At 40.6% G+C, this 18,320-nt stretch overlaps 1 protein-coding gene across 1 annotated transcript; it reads left to right on the top strand.

Annotated features, from left to right (window-relative positions):
• The first annotated feature begins 13,408 nt into the window (after nucleotides 1-13,408).
• LOC137982987 (uncharacterized) lies at nucleotides 13,409-18,031 on the top strand. The gene is made up of 3 exons (XM_068830148.1): nucleotides 13,409-14,230; nucleotides 14,912-14,974; nucleotides 16,417-18,031. Exons 1-3 carry the CDS (start codon nucleotides 13,660-13,662, stop codon nucleotides 16,602-16,604), a joined length of 822 nt encoding a protein of 273 aa, XP_068686249.1. The 5' UTR covers nucleotides 13,409-13,659; the 3' UTR covers nucleotides 16,605-18,031.
• Nucleotides 18,032-18,320: the final 289 nt, after the last annotated feature.

The following is an 18,320-nucleotide window of genomic DNA, read 5'->3' as shown; positions in this document are numbered from 1 at the left end:
GAACCAGGCGTTAAGGTAAACCTCGTTTCCAGGACCTCTCCCTTGGCTTATGGGGGTCCAAAAGCCAAAGCAGAGGACCTGGGAACGAGGTTATCTTAAGGTCGCGATTAATAATGAAAGCAAATGGAGCCGATCAGAAGTGTTCTACAGGTTCTGGACTCTGTAGATTAAATGCAATCAGTCAAATGGAGTAGGTTAAATGAAATGTCAGTTCTGCCGATGAAGAAGAAAACCGGGGTACGAGGAACAAAGTTCCATGTAATATTTAACAATTATTCGCCGAAGGCGAAGTGATTATCGGTGAATATTCACCGAGACGAAGTAGAGGTGAATATTCACCGATAATCACTGAGCCTGAGGCGAATAATTATTTTAGTATAAATACATAGGTGATTATTTCAAAAAAGAGAAAAAAAAAAAATTTCAAGGCGAAATCATCTTCACTTACAGTGGCAAAACGACTACTGGCAGCCATTTTGTCCGTCGAGGAACCGTCGAGGTGATCATCGGCGGATAATCCGAGATAGCGAGCCAATGAGAGCGCGCGATTTTGTATAATCACCTGTGTATTTATACTAAAACAAAATTAAGTTATGTCACAGAGAAATGTAGCAAAAAGTTACTTTTCGAAACGGAAGTCGGTTATTCCTTTATATCAGCAACTTTGTGAAGTGGTAGGACAACATGGCATTTTTCATTTCTTGTCCCAGCTATTGCACTCGCCGAAGTTGCCGGAAAAACACTTCATGCCTATTTTATCCGAACGTGATTTAAGCGAAGTTCATATTTCCACAAAACCAGACTTTACATCTTCCTCTCAATAAGCCTTATTTGGAGTTCACGTTTCATTCTCATAGAACTGTGGAATTACAAATAAATGAAGGAAGAGCCTTATTCTAATTTGCCTAGATAGACGACTTGACTGCAAAACAGTCGTATTTTTTTCGAACGCAAGTGACGCGATAAATACTCGAAGGAAAGGTCTGGAGCGAGTGTAGAAACGGCGAGGGAGAATGGGGAGAGGTAGAGTGTGTGAGGCTCGCGCGCTTCACACGAGAGGATCACGCTTACGGCGCTTCGCCCCTTCCGGAAAAGGAAGAAAACGACTGTTTTGCAGTCTAATAGACAACAGAACTTGGAATAAAATGTACGTACTTCCCAACATTCACGGTCTTCGAATGAATCGGCAATTTTTGCTGTAGGGGGTGCAAGTATTTCCCCAACTAGCCTCTCCAATGACTTGTTTTCCTTCCGTGCTTCTAAGATCTGTTCCTAATTATAAACACGAGAGAAAACTATTAGAAAAACTGTAACCTTAGCATCAAAGAATTCAGTGGAAAGTTAGTAGCTAGAAGCGTTAGTAGGGGTAAACTAAGAGCGGATAGAATAGACCTAAAGTTTTGACGCAATCTTGGCTGGGGGGCAAACGCGGGTAAAATGCGATTTTGGCCAACTTTGAACCGCTGGAGCGCCGCTAAAAAGAGACAGATTTCCAACTTTTGCCACTACTTTAAATAGTTTATTCAAAATAGTCATTCATTCAACCAAAAATAAGGCCTTAAGGAAGGTATGACGTCTTTAAATTCGAATTATAAATCTTCTCATTTGCATGGCTTCTAATTTCGCGGCAATTTGCAGAATGATTTTAGAAGGCTTTGTACGAAATCTTATAAATTTGTTTATGGTCGTTGTAGCCTGAATCTGCCCTTAATATTTCATGAAAATAATCTCAGTATAAATGTCATTCAAAAGACGCTTTCACTGTGGAAATCCGCCTATTTATAGCGACGTAACAGCCGTTTCAAATCGGCCAAAATCTCATACATTTACTGTAACTTTTGCCTTGCTTGCCCCCCAGCAGAGAGGGCGTCGTAAACCGTGGAAAGGTCTATTGACGAAGATCTAACCCTCGAAACGTCAAGTCACAGACGCTTCTTTCCGTGAAAATTTCGAGCTAGGCAGCTACTAGTACTCGGCTATTTGGAATGGGGGATAAGAATCATTACATAACATACTTAGGTGGCCCAAAACAATTTCAACACTTCGAAGACACTCCCTCTAGAACGAATGACGCTCCGACACTGTATCACGTACCAGCAAGTAATGCTATGGCACCCTATGAAACAGCGATTATTTCCAAACAAAGTGTGGTTATTATTTTGACATAATAAGTGACCTTGGCAACGGGAAAGCCCAGTTAAAACACCCTATATTTTGGCTTTTGTCGCCATATCTCAAAAACGAACTCGGTACCCCCCTCCCCTCATTCCCCCCTTTTAATTGCTAAAAAGTGATCAGAAGGTCAAGATGACATTTTCTGCAAAGTTTAAAAAATTATTTACTGCAGAATCAGAGCCACCTGCGATCATTTAGCGTTCATGCACTCTTTACCATTGTCGAGATTATATTTTAGCTCCTGTTGAGATTAGCCGATTAGCCACCAAAGATCTCGCGCATGTGTATGGGGCATCCTCGTAGGAATAGACCGCTGTCCATGCATGCCAGACTGTCAGAATCTTCAGGAAGTTTGTTCTTAAACTATCTGTTCCTAGAGCAATTAGCATTTCTTACAGAGATTAATGGCAAGAAAGCAAATAGATGGTGATTGCTTTTAATTTAACTTAAAGTCGATTTGAAAAAAAAAAAACTTGTAAATACTGATATCTCAATTTAAACAAGCTATAAACAATTGCAATGAGAAAATTAATGAACACAAATGTCTTCCTTTTGAAGGTTCAGGGTAATGGTGGAACCACAGAAAGCCCAAAGTGTTTAGAATCGTTAATTAGGGACCTTTTTTTACCGTTGACTCTCACTTGCCTCAAGTTTCTGTATCAGCGTGTTCTTTTTTTCAATTTCTTTCGTGTAGTATTCCTCTATTCTCTCCTTAGCTTTTTTAAGGCCTCTATTTGTTCGTGTCAGTCTATCAATTATTTGCTGGGAACCCTGTTAATCGTTAAGAAAATAAAATATTAGCCAAGGCTGGGAGCGAATTTCTACTGAGAAGACTGGTTTGAAGGGAGAATGATACCGATCAAGTTAAGCTTCCAAGTGCTTTCGAACGCGTGCTTTAACAGCTGGCGAAGAACTGAATCTCAAAACGTTTGGTCCGGACTATACCAAGGGAGGTCCACAATATGGCCGTATATCAACCCAGTTGATGATGATGATAATGATGACGTGATGATGGCGATTAATTTGGGTTCCAATTGCCATGATCCTTCGAACGGTAACATCTGACGAAGAACTGAATCTCAATATGTCAGCGCCTTAAACCTTTTAACAATATACCTTCATATAAATTCAGTTGATAGCGGCAATGATGATTATGGTGATGACGATAATGATGATGATGGAGGTGGTGGCGGTGACGACGACGATGATGATAATGCTGATATTGATGATTATCATCATCATCATCATCATCATCATCATCAATATCAGCATCATCATCATCAACATCATCATCATCATCATCACCACCACCACCACCATCATCATCGTCATCAGCTTCATCATTAATATCATCAATATCAGCATCATCATCAATATCATCCTAATGCTGATGACGATGATGATGGTGGTGTTGGTGGTAATGATGATGATGACAGGAGCTCATGGATAGGCGCCTCCCTATGCACTGTATCCTTGAGTCAATCTTTGAGCGTATCTTTCTATTTTTAGAATTAACCCTTCATTAGGAGACTCACGTTTACATCAATTTACATCAATTTGCGCAATTTGTATACATTATTTGTGCTCTATTTTTGTCTTCGTTTGACAGTTATTCTGATTGGCCGTTCTAAACAGTGCGTGCAGAACCGAAAAACTCTGGTTTGTATGGGAAAGGCAAGCTCCTACTAATCATGGACTCCTTATGATGATGATGATGCTAATGAAGATGACGAGAGTTTAAACTCCGTCACAGACAACAATATGATGTGATACAATGAGAATAACACATTAAAATTGAGTGGTAGAGGTGGGAAGGATCAAATCTGATTAGGTTTGTGAATGTCTCGGTTTCTCAAGAGGTAGTTACTCCTATCTACCCAATAAATTCCTATTATAAAAGCAGACTAACTCGCTCTTTATGAGGACCAGGGATGGTGTAGTGGTGAGAGCACTTGCGTTACAAATGTTGCCCGGGTTTGATTTCGAGACACAGTTGAATTTTTTGGTTCTGTACTCTTATGTGAGAGGTTTTTCTCCGTGTTCTCCGGTTTCCCCCTCTCCTTAAGAATCAACCTATGATTTGATAGAGCCGTTTTCAATTGATTGTCGAAAGTAATTAGCGAATTACTTTGGTTTTGCATTACTTCGCTCAGTGATTAGATCAAAGTTCTCGCGCCATTTTTTCGACCAATCAGAAGGGAAACCAAAACCAATCGTGGCTTGCTCGTGCACATTTTCCCGAGCTTTGTGTCGGTTACGGGAAGTTACTTCGAGTTTTGATTGGTTCACTGGATTGTCTCCTTCCGTTTTGATTGGCCAAAGTAATTACTTTGGTTTTTGTTTAACGACACTCGATTGAAACTCGCTCTATATGTTGACAGGTTCATTTGATTTCTGTAAAGTGTCCCCAATTATTGCTTAAGTGCTAAATACACTTGACACTTAAATAAATAAAGTTCATCATCCCAGAGATTTCTCTCCCTTCCAAATGTCAGGCGGGTGTGTAAAGACCTCGGCATCGGTTATCGGCAGAAAAAAAGTTAATTGGAACAAGGATGACGAATAGGATTTATGCAATGAAAGCGTTATTCTCACTACAGACCAAAGGAACCAGCTCAAATGTTACAGGTCGTTTTCACTTCATGCCATCACGTGTCACTGCCATATTGGCAGACGAAAACAATAGATGTGTCGTCGGCATAGCCTGCGTAGCAAGCGTTTCCACGGGAGAGAAGCGATTAATTTATTTTTCTGGCCGCGAGAGAATAAGGCGAGCGTCTCTACCCATTTTTCGGGCGGCCCAAACAATAAAAATCTTCCATTACCCCCCCCCCCCCCCCCACTACACGTACCTGCTGTATACCAGTATAAGTGTATGTTAAGGTGTTAAGGTCTCTAATTACTCACCGCAAGTTTTTGCGTGGTTTCCCTCAGCTGTTTGCTGGTTTCGTTTAGTTCTTTTTCAAGCTTTCCTTGCTGTTCAATTGGATTCTGCTCCAGCTTCTCGAGGTAAGTCTTTTTCTGCCTCTCTAAACTTTTTACTTTAGCCTGCAGTGTCTGTTTGAAGCAACAGTCCGTTCAGGCATTAACAAATTTGATTCAACATCATTTCAACATTTCTCGTGTCCGTGTTGGATTTGTAATTTTTTTTTTCTTTGGCCACTCTCAACCAACATGTTGCGTGCGCAAACGCCATTGAGACTTCAAACTGAATCGTTACCATAGACATCTGTGACCAACAACCCAGTGTGCGTCTTATGTTTGGTCAAGCGTGTTGAGAGTATTTTTGATATCGTTTGGACACCACGTAATTTTCAACATGCAATCAACATGTTGGATCGTACAACATTTAAGCCCCGTTTACACGAAAGTTTTCCTTGACACGTTTTCCTTTTCAAAGAAAAACTGCTCGAGTAAATAGAGTAAAATTGACAATTTTCCCCGCTTCACAACGAAAAGCTAGCATGCTCGCTTTTCCTTGTCAAGGAAAAATTGTCAAGGATGAAATTTGTTATTGTAAACGGACGTCAAGGAAAATGCGGCAAGGAATATTAATAAAAGTAGTGTTGCGGGCACACGCTAAACGTGTCAAGAAAACGTGTTCATCGTCACCCTGCTAGCAGCGCCTTTCTTTTACTTGCTCGATTTTGGCGTTCTCGAGAAAGGCTCTGCATGAATCGAGTAAGATCTTTATTGAATATGCGCTGCATGTTGCCATGATACAGTCTCGAAACCCAAGCCTAATATGCAAGATCTCGCCGCCATCTTGGTTTTTCATGGTACAGCGGGCTCAATTATAACCATCGGTTTTGTCACTAAACGGACGCTCGCACTGGAAAAACCGGTTTGACGAGAGAAAACAAGATTGACTAGTCCAGAGGTTTGGGCTGCGGCGGCTTCAAAGAGTTGACGCAATTCGGGCAGAGCCTCCTTTTCTCCTCCTCAGTAAAGGAAAAGACAAAAGGAGGCTCTGTTCGCAGGGTGGTTCATCGTCTACTCTAGCAATTATTCCTTTTTAAGGAAAACTTGTCAAGGAAAACTTGTTGATCCTTTACACGAGCAATGATAATTGTCACGCAAACTTGTCAAGGAAAACTTGCTTGTGTAAACGAGGCTTTATCATTTTTCCAGGCCTTTACACTAATCGTCTCTAATAGATGCATAAACGTGGAAAGGCCAAGACGAGTTAAAAGGGAAAACAGATCACTTCCGGTTGCGGTTTGTGGCTCAATAGTTCTCGTGCTTGCGCACGCTAATGATACCAGAGGAAAGAGATTTGGAGTTTCCAAAGCGCACTATATAACTGAGAGAAAAGGGGCTGAGAAAAATCTGAAATATGCCTTATGATGAGTGAATCAAACTATCGCTCAAAAGTTCGAGAAATAAGTTGCTTTTTGTTTTAAAACAACAAAGATTCTGTCGATGTTAAAAGTTGTAGTGCTGGGTGGTACACGCAACTTTGCTAAACAAGAGTGCTTTGATCAGATCGGCATTACCTTTATTTCGTATTGACTCTCGGTCTTCGTTTTCTCGTGATAGAATTTCTCTTGAGCGAGCCGGGCTTCTAGTCTCCGAACAAGAACCCACGGATCCTCTTTGCTTCGATTTAGGAATCTTGGCTCTAACAAAAAAGGGAAAAAAAATGTAATTCACCAAAGCCCTGTCCAGTTATTTCTTAAAGAAGTGGACAAGTCGGAGTTGCCATGGGAGAATCTCTTAACTGTCCCGTTTTGGCAAAGGAGACAATGCAGCCAAGTGGTTAGAGAGACTGCCTTGAAATCTGGATATCCCGAGTGCAAGACCCGTTCTGACCTCTCGTCGGATCCTTGTAGTCCGTGGTTCAATTCCTCCTCTGCGCTTGTAAATAGCCAACTGGTTTGCCTCCGACCATTTGGGATTCTTAACAGTCGTTGTTATGAAAAACGATCTTAAAATAACAAGAAAGCACTGACAGGTGTTGATTGTTACTAATATAGTAACTACTTCTCAGTGCTAACGTTTGAATTAATGGAGGGCTTTAGCTCCTAGCTAAATAAAAACAGATCATCATTGTGAAAAAAAAAAAAAGAGGCACTGCATATCCAGGAGATAAAGCCCTCCATGAATACAGCAATGAGAAGTTGTTGCTTTATTAGTAACAAGCAACACTTGTCAGTGCTTTCTTCTTATTTTAAGATCGTATTTCATATTAATACAGTACCCAGATCTCTTTAAGTCGTTGTTGTGTTCTGTCGTTTCGTTGACCATGTTTCATTGGGCTTGAAAAGCCCCTATGGGGAGCGGTCAATTAAGTATGTATTGCATAGTATTGTATTGTATTATGACGTAAATTATCTAAGGAAGGGTTACGTTTTTACAAACGTTTTTTTTCTCTGTCCTTGTGTGGACCCAATTCCATTAGTAGGGCTAACGCTCACATGGTTTACACAAGTAGAAAATTAGCACTTCACATTATCCTCCAATAGTGAATTCCGTAAATTATCCAAGCTGCGCTCGAGTGTCTGAGAGTATTTGCCCCTCCCTTACCCCTAAGGAACTGAACGTGAAACTCTTTCTGATTTTAGGAAATGTCTCCTACAGATCATGTTATATCTTTATTTACTCTCGGATTTTAGAGTAGCTTGATGTACCTAGTATCCCCGACCATGATACACCCGAATCGGGAACTTCATTCCCTAGTCTTTGCGGATTTAGGTCTTGTAATTTCTCGGTTTAGCTCTAAGTATCTAAAGAAATTGTCTTACTTTTGAGAATGAGTCATACCGTATTAATTGCTCGTAACACCCTGCCTTTCGAAATATTAGCTTTAAATTATATAAAACTTCCTCTTTCGATCAGCCTTGCTCTTTTTAGTCATTGATAATACCTATATTGATGAGTAAATCTTTCAACAGAATCCAGTGATTCTCTTTTTCACACTGGTCCTTGCTTACACAGTTATATCTTACGCGCATGCGTGACAGAACATCGAGGAGATCCATACAGAGGAATTCCTTCTCGAAACCTCTGCTAAGTCAAGTTTTCCTCAGGGTTGAATGTATAACAGTGGCAAGCTAAACCGTGATATAAGAGGAAGTTTCACGCTTCGCGATCAAAAAGGAGATGCCTTTAAAATAGTTTATTAAAATAAATATATGGGCAACCAGGACCTGAATTGCGTATTTACAAGTAAAACTAAGCTAGAAATGAAAATAGAATAATTTACAACATATCAATATTAGAATTCGTGCATATAATATATAAAACCATTCAAACCGAATCGTTAATTGTACTTTAGGCACGATCATAATACAAAAGTGCTCCTACAACGGTCCGTGTTCCACTTTGGGAGTGTAAATTGTCGCTGATTTCTTAGTGAATATGGAGCCTTATTGACTTCAGTTAAAAATCTGTTAATTTAATTATCCTTGTTGCTAAGGGCGGCGTTATTTCCTCCCCGCTTATATGAGATGATGGTTGAAAGACAGAATGGGGCAAATGATTGACAATGCCCTTTTTTGGACACACTCTAGGTCCCACCGTAAATACTTGGGCAAAGCATAGAAGAATACAGGCACTGCATAAACTAGGATTGATCTAATACATGTGACATACAAGAGAGCTAAATCCCTACATGGAAGCCTTGCTCGTTTAACCTGAACCAGGAAATACAAAGGTTTAGACGCCTTCTTTATAGTTTCACTAACGTGCTCATTCCATGACAAATCGCTTGTAATTATCACACCAAGCAGTTTTGCGCTCCTAACTACTTCAAGCTGCGCGCTGGTTACCATTTACGAAAATAGGATGGAACTCAGACTGCGTTTTTAGCGAAAGAGATTCTTAGTTCTTTACACCTTTCGCTGTTCAGTTGAACCCTGTTATCTAATAAGGACCACTGAGCTACACAGTCTGCTATATCAGTTGTGCATGCTCGCACCACCTTTAGCAACTACTTCTGACGTTGTTGTGTCACCGACATACTTCCAGAGTTGGGCGTTGAAATTTCCATCAAGACTTAGATCATTGATCAAAATAAGGAACAACCAAGGGCCCTAACTTTGTCCCCTGGGGGACCACAGAGGGGACAGAGCCCCACTTGGAGTAGCATCCCTCAGCTAGCTTATTCCGCTGAAAACTCCCTAAGGTCCGGGGATTGCTTAGGTGCGGGATTGCAGAAAACCGTGGCATCTCATGAGCACCGTCATTTATAATCAAAAAAAGAGCACATTGTATCATGCCTCGTTCCTTTAAATACTGAATTAATTTTCCGCACCCCTACTCCCCACTCTAAATTCTCGACTTAAAGGCTTTTAGCGTGGCAAAGTGCATCCCAAAGCGAGTCTAAGGATATCAGCAGGCTAATAGTCCAATGATTAAGGCCCGATTCAAACGCCGCACTTCTTGCGCAGTGTCGAACTCAATCGAATTCCACACGGTGGAAGTCCTACATTTGAATCACTTGGCGAATTTCTACCACAAGTTCGACAGGCTGTGCCGAACTTGCGGCGGAAATGCGGCACCAATTCAAATTTCGAATTTCTGCCGTGTCGAATCAAATGCATATATTATTATAATGTATGACCATTTTTTTCTTTTTTATCGACCGCACATTTCTTAAGCAGCATTGTATAACATGACGTTTTACGAAATAAACTGATGCTGCACAATTAAATACGACTGTCTAAATTAGCCGTCGAGTTTTTGTCGAACTTAAGTCAAATTCAATTCAGTTGAGTTCTACACGGCAGAAGTGCGACGTTTGAACCGGGCCTAAGAACGCTTGAAACATTGTATTGAACTGCATGCAGAACTGGGAAAAATTTCGTTTGTCCAAAGGGTAAACGAAGTGTTGTGAACCCAAAAAAAATAGATTTTTCCGGGAGAGGTGGGAATCGATATTCAGTTTTGCACAACTTTTACGATGTTGATATTTCACAAGTGAAACTCTTTTGAATAAAAACTGTGTCAGCTAATCAACTGTAGATCTCCCTTCGCTATTTTTCATTTTAGTTAAATTCTTATTTCGTTTGGTAAGTGAAGGAATGTGTGGGGTAGATTTGCCTCTCCGTGAAAGCGCCATGTATACTGCATTCCCTAACCGGCTAAAAATGCTAATAATGTCTTACCTTCAACACATCCTTGCTTCTTCTTTCTATTTCTTCCTGCCATTGCAGCAGCACTTCGTAAATGAATAAATATATAAATAAATATCTATCGGACGATGTTGTGGAATAATTCACTAAAACAACAAATAACAGCGAGTTTCTTTGCGAGTTGATTGCGGTTTTTTTTTTGTTTGTTTCGTTTCTTTTGCTGCGAAGTATTGGCTTGCGAGAAAAAAACCGTCGCAAGAAATAACGGAAAGTATGATGTCATAGTTAACGTGACAATTAAAACGGCACGCGCGCGCGCGACAGTTGCAGTTTCTTTACAATGTACTGTGCTCCAAATTATGCATCGGTGTCTCAGGGGGTGTTAACATGGTACCGGGACTTTCGCACCGCGGCGCGACTTCACGCCGGTTCTCTGTAGACTTTTATAGATTGTGGTAGCGTAATTTTTGCTTATTTTTAAAAAGTAGCTCTGTTAGCATAATTGGTATACTTTAGGGACCTTTAGATCAGGCCTCGATTGTTCAAAAGGTGGATAACGCTTTCCACCGGGTAGATCGCTATCCAGCGGAAACCCATTGAGTTATCCAGTGGATAGCACTGTTCACCCTTCGAACAACTGGGGCCTGAAGGCGAGGACGACTACGAGTTTTCTGTTCTGAGCACGCGCACTTCGAAAAACTTTTTGCGCATGCTCAGTGAGGAAAACACGTACTCGTAGTGGTCCTGGTCCTCCAATCTAAAGGTTCCTATTGACAATCCCGAAGCCATTTTTGGTCAACGTTTTAGCCGCATCCGCGGTTTGGCCTCTTTAGGAGGCTGGCAGTCTGGCACGAGATGACGGGAGCCGAAAGTTGCTTTAGGGCCGATTTACACGATACGATTTTGTCGCATGGGACAAGCTCACGACAGGCCTACGACATGACTTACGATTGTCGCAGCGTTTTAATACATGTTTTAAAATGCTACGACATTTTTTCTGACGTACACAACAATCGTAAATCATGTCGTAGGGTTGTCGTAAGCCGTTGTCGCATGCGACAAAGTCCTACCGTGTAAATCGGGCCTTAGAATGTGTTGGTCTCTCACATTCGCAAGTTCGCAAAATGGCGTCAGCCACGCCGCCCGATAACGTGCAGCTCTGTGCGGGGAAACAAGAGACCAGAACCAGTAAACATAGCCGAAAGAGAACGAGAGAAAAATACAATAGATCAGAAGAGGAGCTCGTGACACCAGACAAAAAGATATATATGATTGCTAACATGAAGTGTTTCTACATTAATAAAGACTTATTCCGCTTATTTTGCAAAAGGAATACTTTTACTTTTAAGCGTAATATGTTACTTTTCCTGGCGCAATCTATAAGAGCCTAGTTCCCGTGTTAGCTCTGTGTTTGTTTACATGATACCGCCAAAAAATGTCATGCATGCGGCGACTCACACCGGCGCGAGCTCACCCCGATTGCTGCATCGGGAGTGAAAATTTCGTTCTGGGGCGAAACCTTGCAACGGTATCTTGAAAACGAGGAACAACCACTCGTTCCGGGGTGAAATCGGCCTCACGGTGGACTGGAACGGATTGTGCTTACGTATTTCTTCTCAGTAAACATGTGGTGTCTAGAATCTCCATCCCAGAGCTCTTCTCTTGACTGAGGGAGGGAAGAGCCCTGGGGAACCCTGAAACAAACTGTCTTCTCATTGGTTTTCGTGAAAAACAATCAGAAATAATACACAAACAGCCGTGACAAACATCAAAAACGCATCATTCCAAATTATCGTTCACTTGACGTTTCGTACGCTTTTTCATACATCTTCAGAAGTGACGGTTAATACAAAATATTTACCGAATTCACCTAGTCGTCATGTAAACGTGATACGGAGGTGTGAAACTCGCGCGGGTGCAAGTTTTCTCATGTAAACACCTCCCGCAGTCTCGTCCCGCTTCTCGTCCCTCGAATCTTCCTTTCTTACTGGGCATGCCGACCGCTGGTCAAGAGGAACGAAGATCAAAACAAATTTCCTTGGGAGGAGCTTCTTTTTACCCTGGTCCCAGAAGTTTTTCTTGAGCTGCGAGAGAGCCGCGAAACAGGCTGAAGATGAGTCACGAAGCGGCTTCGTGGCTCTCTCGTGGGTCGAGAAGAGCCTCTGGGACCATGCACCTTAGTTTCGTTTGAGCCGCAGATTCAATGAGAGCTTTTGCTTTTTCATTGTACCTGAAGAAGGCTGGTTTGGCAGCCGAAATGTAGTGACCTTACCTTTTGAACTTGTAATAGGCCATTTTCGAAATATCAAATATTCAGCTTGATAGTGAGGCAGTGAAGACAAAACAATAGAAACACGTTGGGATGAATGTGAAAGATATTTGCATCTTATCCACTTTCCTTTGTCTTTTTCCTCTAAGCCTCTCTTTCAAGCTGAATTTTAATATGTCGAAAAAGGCCTATTGCGCAGATCAGATCGAGCAAATCGATCCAACGTACACGGGCAGGGTTATCGGGAACTTTTGCCAAAACTTTACATTGTTTAGCAAGACCTGCATCAATGTACACGGTTGCTTACTTAAAAAAAGAACATTTAGCCTCAGCCCCAAAATTAGACATTCTTACGCTGGTAAAAGAGTGTATACACTGAGGAGGAAATAAGTTTCGCCTTTCCATCGAATGGCAGGGAGACAGTCGCTACTTAGTTGTGGACGAAAAAGCAGCCACGCGAAATCTGGACTCGAGCGTCAGCCAGTTCCTCTGCATCATGAGGATTACACACCATAACACCAACCCGATTTACAACCCGGTGTGGCCACACGTCACGCATGCACACCACCAATTGGCAGCTAAGGACGCATAGCTATTGTAGGCCTCATCATCATAGCATAGCCAGCTGTCATGTGCTAGCTGCAAATCTTGTTTCGATAGTTCGAGTTCTCATTAATTGAGTTAAGTAAAAGCCATCTTTTCTTTCTTCGCAAAGTTTTCCGATTTTGAAATTCCCCATAAAAACTGAAAACATCTTGAAAACGGATTGATGTGGTCTGCATATTCATACCATTGGCCCAAAATACTTCGTGACGGCACAACCGGAAGCTGTCGTGACGTAAGTGAGTGACGCACCCGTAATAAGCATGCAAAGGGTTTTGGGAGAACCTTCAACACAACACGTTTCTCTACGAATATTGCGATCTGGAGGAAAAGTTTGTTTTCAATCTATCAAGCAACACCTAGCAAGATACTGAAAGGTCGTTTGGATGCTTTCAAGTTAAAAAAATTCGTTTAATCCCTTGGAGGCCACATTTTAGGATCACGCTTTTGTTTATGTTAACATTCCAGTTTGGAACGCAGCACTTTGCATGGTTGTGAGTTTAAGCTTTTACTTCTGATTTTGTTTCCTGAGCGATCATGGACGACTTTGAAACCATAAATCTCGATAATAAACAGTGCAAGATTTGCAATCAAGAAACTGGAGAGGAATTGATTCCTTGCATTTTACGCGAGAACTTTTCATCGGGAGTAAATGATTCTCCAACGAGTCCGCGTCTCCCAGAGACATCTTTCGTACATCGTGTCTGTTTGGAAAGATGGGATGCGATTATGAAAAGAACTTTCTTTCCCGAGACGAAGAAAACATGGAAAGATCGAGTTAAAGGGTTGATTAGCACAAGATCGTCAAATAACAACGAAACAGAAACATGGACTCCAATTGACTCGGCTTTGCAGGTCGATGGCGATCGGTCAATATCGAAACCTACAAAGCGAGAGAGTGTAAGATCACCATGGACTTCAGAGCATTCTGTTTTTAGCGAGAGTCGACAAGCTTATCGAGTGGAAAATGTGGGAAAAAGATATTCGGAACATGGCGAGTGGCGAAGAAGTAAAGTTCGTATTTGTTCAGTTGATTCAGAAGACACAGAAGATAAACCTCATCCATTCCCGAGCATAGAAACTGTTTCCCGGCACACGCGAGCAAAACGTAGGTACTAAATTATGAAATGAACATAATTAACTTATTTCTGAATGATTCCCTACAGTATAATCGGCAATAACTCCAGGCATGTAACTAAATAAGTAAACTTTTACAAAGCGAAACCACTCGTTCTATAAATAGAATTGATTTATAAGAAGCGTATTTTGTTATGAAAATTATTGTTAATTCGGTGCCTTCTGTGCGCTCAAGCGTCTCGCAATATTAAAATAAACCATTAATCCTGTTATAATTTATTCCTAAAAATTCCCCTAAAGATACCCTTAATCTTTCATTTATGTATAACTGTATATGTAGTTTTATGACCAGTATACTAAGGCCCGTAAGTGTTTTCATGTAACAATTCCTGTTTTTGTTTTGAAGTCATGGCTGCATCATGTTAAAATAGAGAGTGCCATGTATAAACTACTCTGTATATTTGACTCAATATATTGATGATTGACCAAGGGAAAACTTTTCAATGGGGACAGTGGATGTTCCTCTCAGTAGGGCAGTGATTTTGTAGAGGTTACAATAACAATAGTTATTATTGTCAACATCATTTGAAAGTAGGGGGGGAGAGGGGGGGGGGGGGGGGTGTTTCTGCTTTTTTTCAAAGTGCTCGGACTGTGTGTGCCATAAAACGCCTTCCAATATTCCAATATTAACAAACAACTTCTCGCTTTATAGTGCAAGGATGTGATTTAATCCAACTTATGCAATTTGCTGAAGATCTTAAGCTGCACATTAATGGTAAGTGTTGCTTTACCCATTCTTTAATTGTGATGAATGCATGAATAATTGTGCTGAAATCTTTGTTTGTTCAGTTGCTGTTTTGCTCATTGCTAAGTAACAATCTTATCACCTTTGAGTGCTGTTTTAACCCTTTAGCCCCTGAAGAGGCCCCAATGTCAAATAAAATTGTCTGTCCTTTGATAATAAAATCTATACCGTATTTACTCAATTAAACGGCATGGCGTTTATTAAAGTTTGAGCTGATGCAGTGTTTATTCAAGGGCGGCATTTGGTGGTACTTTTCCTTCCATCTGTGGCATTTAAACGAGGGCCGTGTTTATTCGAGGGTGACGTTTAATCAAGTTGATATGGTGTCAGTCTTAGGAGAGAAGGGTTAATGTATATTGAACCCATATGTTAATGAAAGTGACAATTGAGTACACTGGGTACACGTCCATCGTTTATTTGCTCTGAGAGCTTCTAACATGGGAACCCTTTTGTCTGTATTAACCACATGTACTTAATAACTGAGAGTGAGGTCGTTACAGCAAAATCTCAAACTGAGGCCTTGCCATTGAGGTCAATACAACTAGGCTGAGGTTGGAGATTTTGCTGCAACGACTGAACTGTCAAGGTTATTAAGTTGCTTATTTTATGGCTAACAGGATGGTTCTAAAGAAGAAAAAACTAATTTGCATAATTCGTAATCGGCCCATGGGCATTTTGGGAGAATAATGCCTAAGCCCTCAGCTGCTCTTAGGCAATCACAGCTGCTCTTAGGCAATCACAGCACACGCTACATCAGCCAGAAGCGGTAGCCATATAATAATAATTATTGTTAATATATAATAATAATAGTACTACTACTACTAATGATGATGATGATGATGATGAGGATGATGAACTTTATTTTAGTGTTAATCCTTTCAGCCCCGTGGGGTTCCCCATTGATGAGTAAAATTGTCTGGCGTTAGACGGAGTAAAATCTATGTGGCACTATTGGGAGTGAAAGGGTTAATGGGGACATTTTTGAGTGAATCTAGCTGTTGTTAACCCTTTCAGCCCCGTGGGGTTCCCCATTGACGAGTAAAATCGTCTGGTGTACGTGAGACAGTAAAATCTGTAAGTGGCACTATTGGGAGTGAAAGGGTTAAGCAAGTGTATTTAGCCCTGGAGCACTAATTGCGGACAGTGTACAGGAATAGAATCAACTCATATCCAAATAATATGATGGTACAGTAGGTTGGTTTTTTTGGTGATAGGGGAAAATTGAAGTACCCAGAGAAAAACCTCTCAGAGCAGAGTAGAGAACCAACGAAGTCAAGTCACATGTAACCCCAAGTCTTGGAATTGAACGTGGGCCACATTGTTGGGGGGCGAGTGCTCTCGCCACTCTGCAATCGCAGCTGCTTCCATTATTCTCTTGAGCCTCAAATATTTGATTGATGTTGTCATTTTAGAGGTGTCTTCAGATCTCATAACTCATCTGCAAGAAAGAGATGACCTTCTGCTCCAGAAGCAGACCATGATAGTGACAGCTGGACAGCTTGTTGATCTACAGTCAAACATTAAAACTGCAAGTATTCGGAATCCTTCAAGAACTGCAGCCAATACAAGAAACTACCAAGATACATTACCCTGTAAATAGTTCGGAATAATTTATTGTTTGTATGAAAGAAATAACGGGTTTGAAACCATTTCAGTGGCTGCTACTACAGTGTATAACTCTGGTTATAGAGCTTTTGTGACAGTGCATTTCACAGGCATAACAAGTATTTTTGCAAAACTTGAATTTCCAATCCTTAATGGAGGGGTCATTTGACTGATTAACCTATTGACCCCTCAGGCACCTTAGGATGCCCCTAGTTGAAGAATAAAATCTGGTGCCGCTAGATACCTGGGGTCAATAGGTTAAATACTTACAATAGAAAATGGCCGCAATTAAGTGAAGTACTATCATCCAGGTGAGTAAACACTGTAGTCCTGGAAAGGACTGTTTAAGATGAAAGTGACTGCTGTTTTGGCAACTTGAGTGGAAATCATCTTCAGAGTCAAGTGACTCTGAATCTGAAGAAGACGTCTGCGAGCTCAGGTTGTCGAAACGTCAGTCAATGTCGTCTTAAACAGTCCTTCTCAGGACCACACTCACCCCGACAGTGATACTTCACTTAATTATACAAACCATTTTCAAATATTCCATGAGTAGCAAATGAGCTATATTTAACAATAATTATTCGGCAAAGGCGAAGTGAATATTGGTGAATATTTACCGAGAGGTACATGTAGTCAACGTAAATATTGCCCAATATTCGCTGAACCTGAGGCGAATAATTGTTTTAGTGTAATTTTTGGCGGTGATTATCAAGAAAGTGCAAAACAATGTGCTAAAACACCATAAAAAGGCATGAAAAGTGCTTGATTACCTTAGCAGCTGCGCCTCCAAAATGTTATATTCACCGGGTAGCGTGGTGAATATGACACAAAATTCTTATATTCACCACTGAAAATTATACTAAAAAATGAAATGTCATTGTACATGTACCCTTCAATGATAAAGCAGTGATTTTACGTGCCTACTAGTTCTTAAGTTCTAAATTATTTCGCTACTGAGAGGACGAAAGTGTGCTTTTCTAATATATATCACCTATCATACCTGCCTGGTCAATGAGGTGAAGAGATTTAGTTTTGAAAGAATCTTTTTTTTTTCTTGGAGAGGAAAAAGTGAGTATTGTCAGTAGTTTGCAGTTGTTTACACAAAGTCCACCTAGGTAAAAGTTTTCAAAACAAATATCTCTACCTATATTAAACTCAGACACAGTGTTGAATGAAGAAACAACAATCATATTTATATACATACATGTACCAATAAAACTTGCAGTCATTTTGCATGTGACTTAGCTAATAAGAGACATAGGTCATTCCTACATTTCAAAGACTCAGATTTGCTATGAAAGAAATGTTGACAACACTGGCCCCTGTTGCTCAAAATCTGGTTTGTGCCATGCTCTGTACAGCAAGTAAACATTTGTTATTATGTAAATGCTCATAATTTTCTAGGATTTCGCTGTTTTGGGGGGAAAAAAACAAAACTTTTGCTTTAATCTGAACATCAACTTCTCATCAGTATCTGTAAATAATAAACCGGTCAGTGTAAAATGCAGACTGCAGACCAGGGATAAAATGCAGACTAAGGTTCTAATGTAACTATTGAAAAAGGCCAAACCCTTTAGACGTGATAACAGTTAAGCCTAAAATTAATATTGTTTTATGCCTTATTAGGCCTAAGGTTGGCACTTCTAAAGGATTTGGTTTTTCAACAGTTATATTATTATAACCTTAGTCTGCATTTTACCCTAATCTGCAC

This window comes from Montipora foliosa, chromosome 13, assembly GCF_036669935.1.
Source record: "Montipora foliosa isolate CH-2021 chromosome 13, ASM3666993v2, whole genome shotgun sequence".
In the NCBI taxonomy this organism is placed as follows: domain Eukaryota; kingdom Metazoa; phylum Cnidaria; class Anthozoa; order Scleractinia; family Acroporidae; genus Montipora; species Montipora foliosa.
Note: the sequence above shows the minus strand (reverse complement) of the source record. Positions and strands in the feature narration are given on the sequence as shown.

Coding starts and splice junctions, on each gene's coding strand:
- LOC137982987 (XM_068830148.1), top strand. CDS start 13,660: ATGGACGACTTTGAAACCATAAATCTCGATAATAAACAGTGCAAGATT. Junction 14,231..14,911: donor CCGGCACACGCGAGCAAAAC/GTAGGTACTAAA, acceptor CTCGCTTTATAG/TGCAAGGATGTGATTTAATC. Junction 14,975..16,416: donor TCTTAAGCTGCACATTAATG/GTAAGTGTTGCT, acceptor TTGTCATTTTAG/AGGTGTCTTCAGATCTCATA.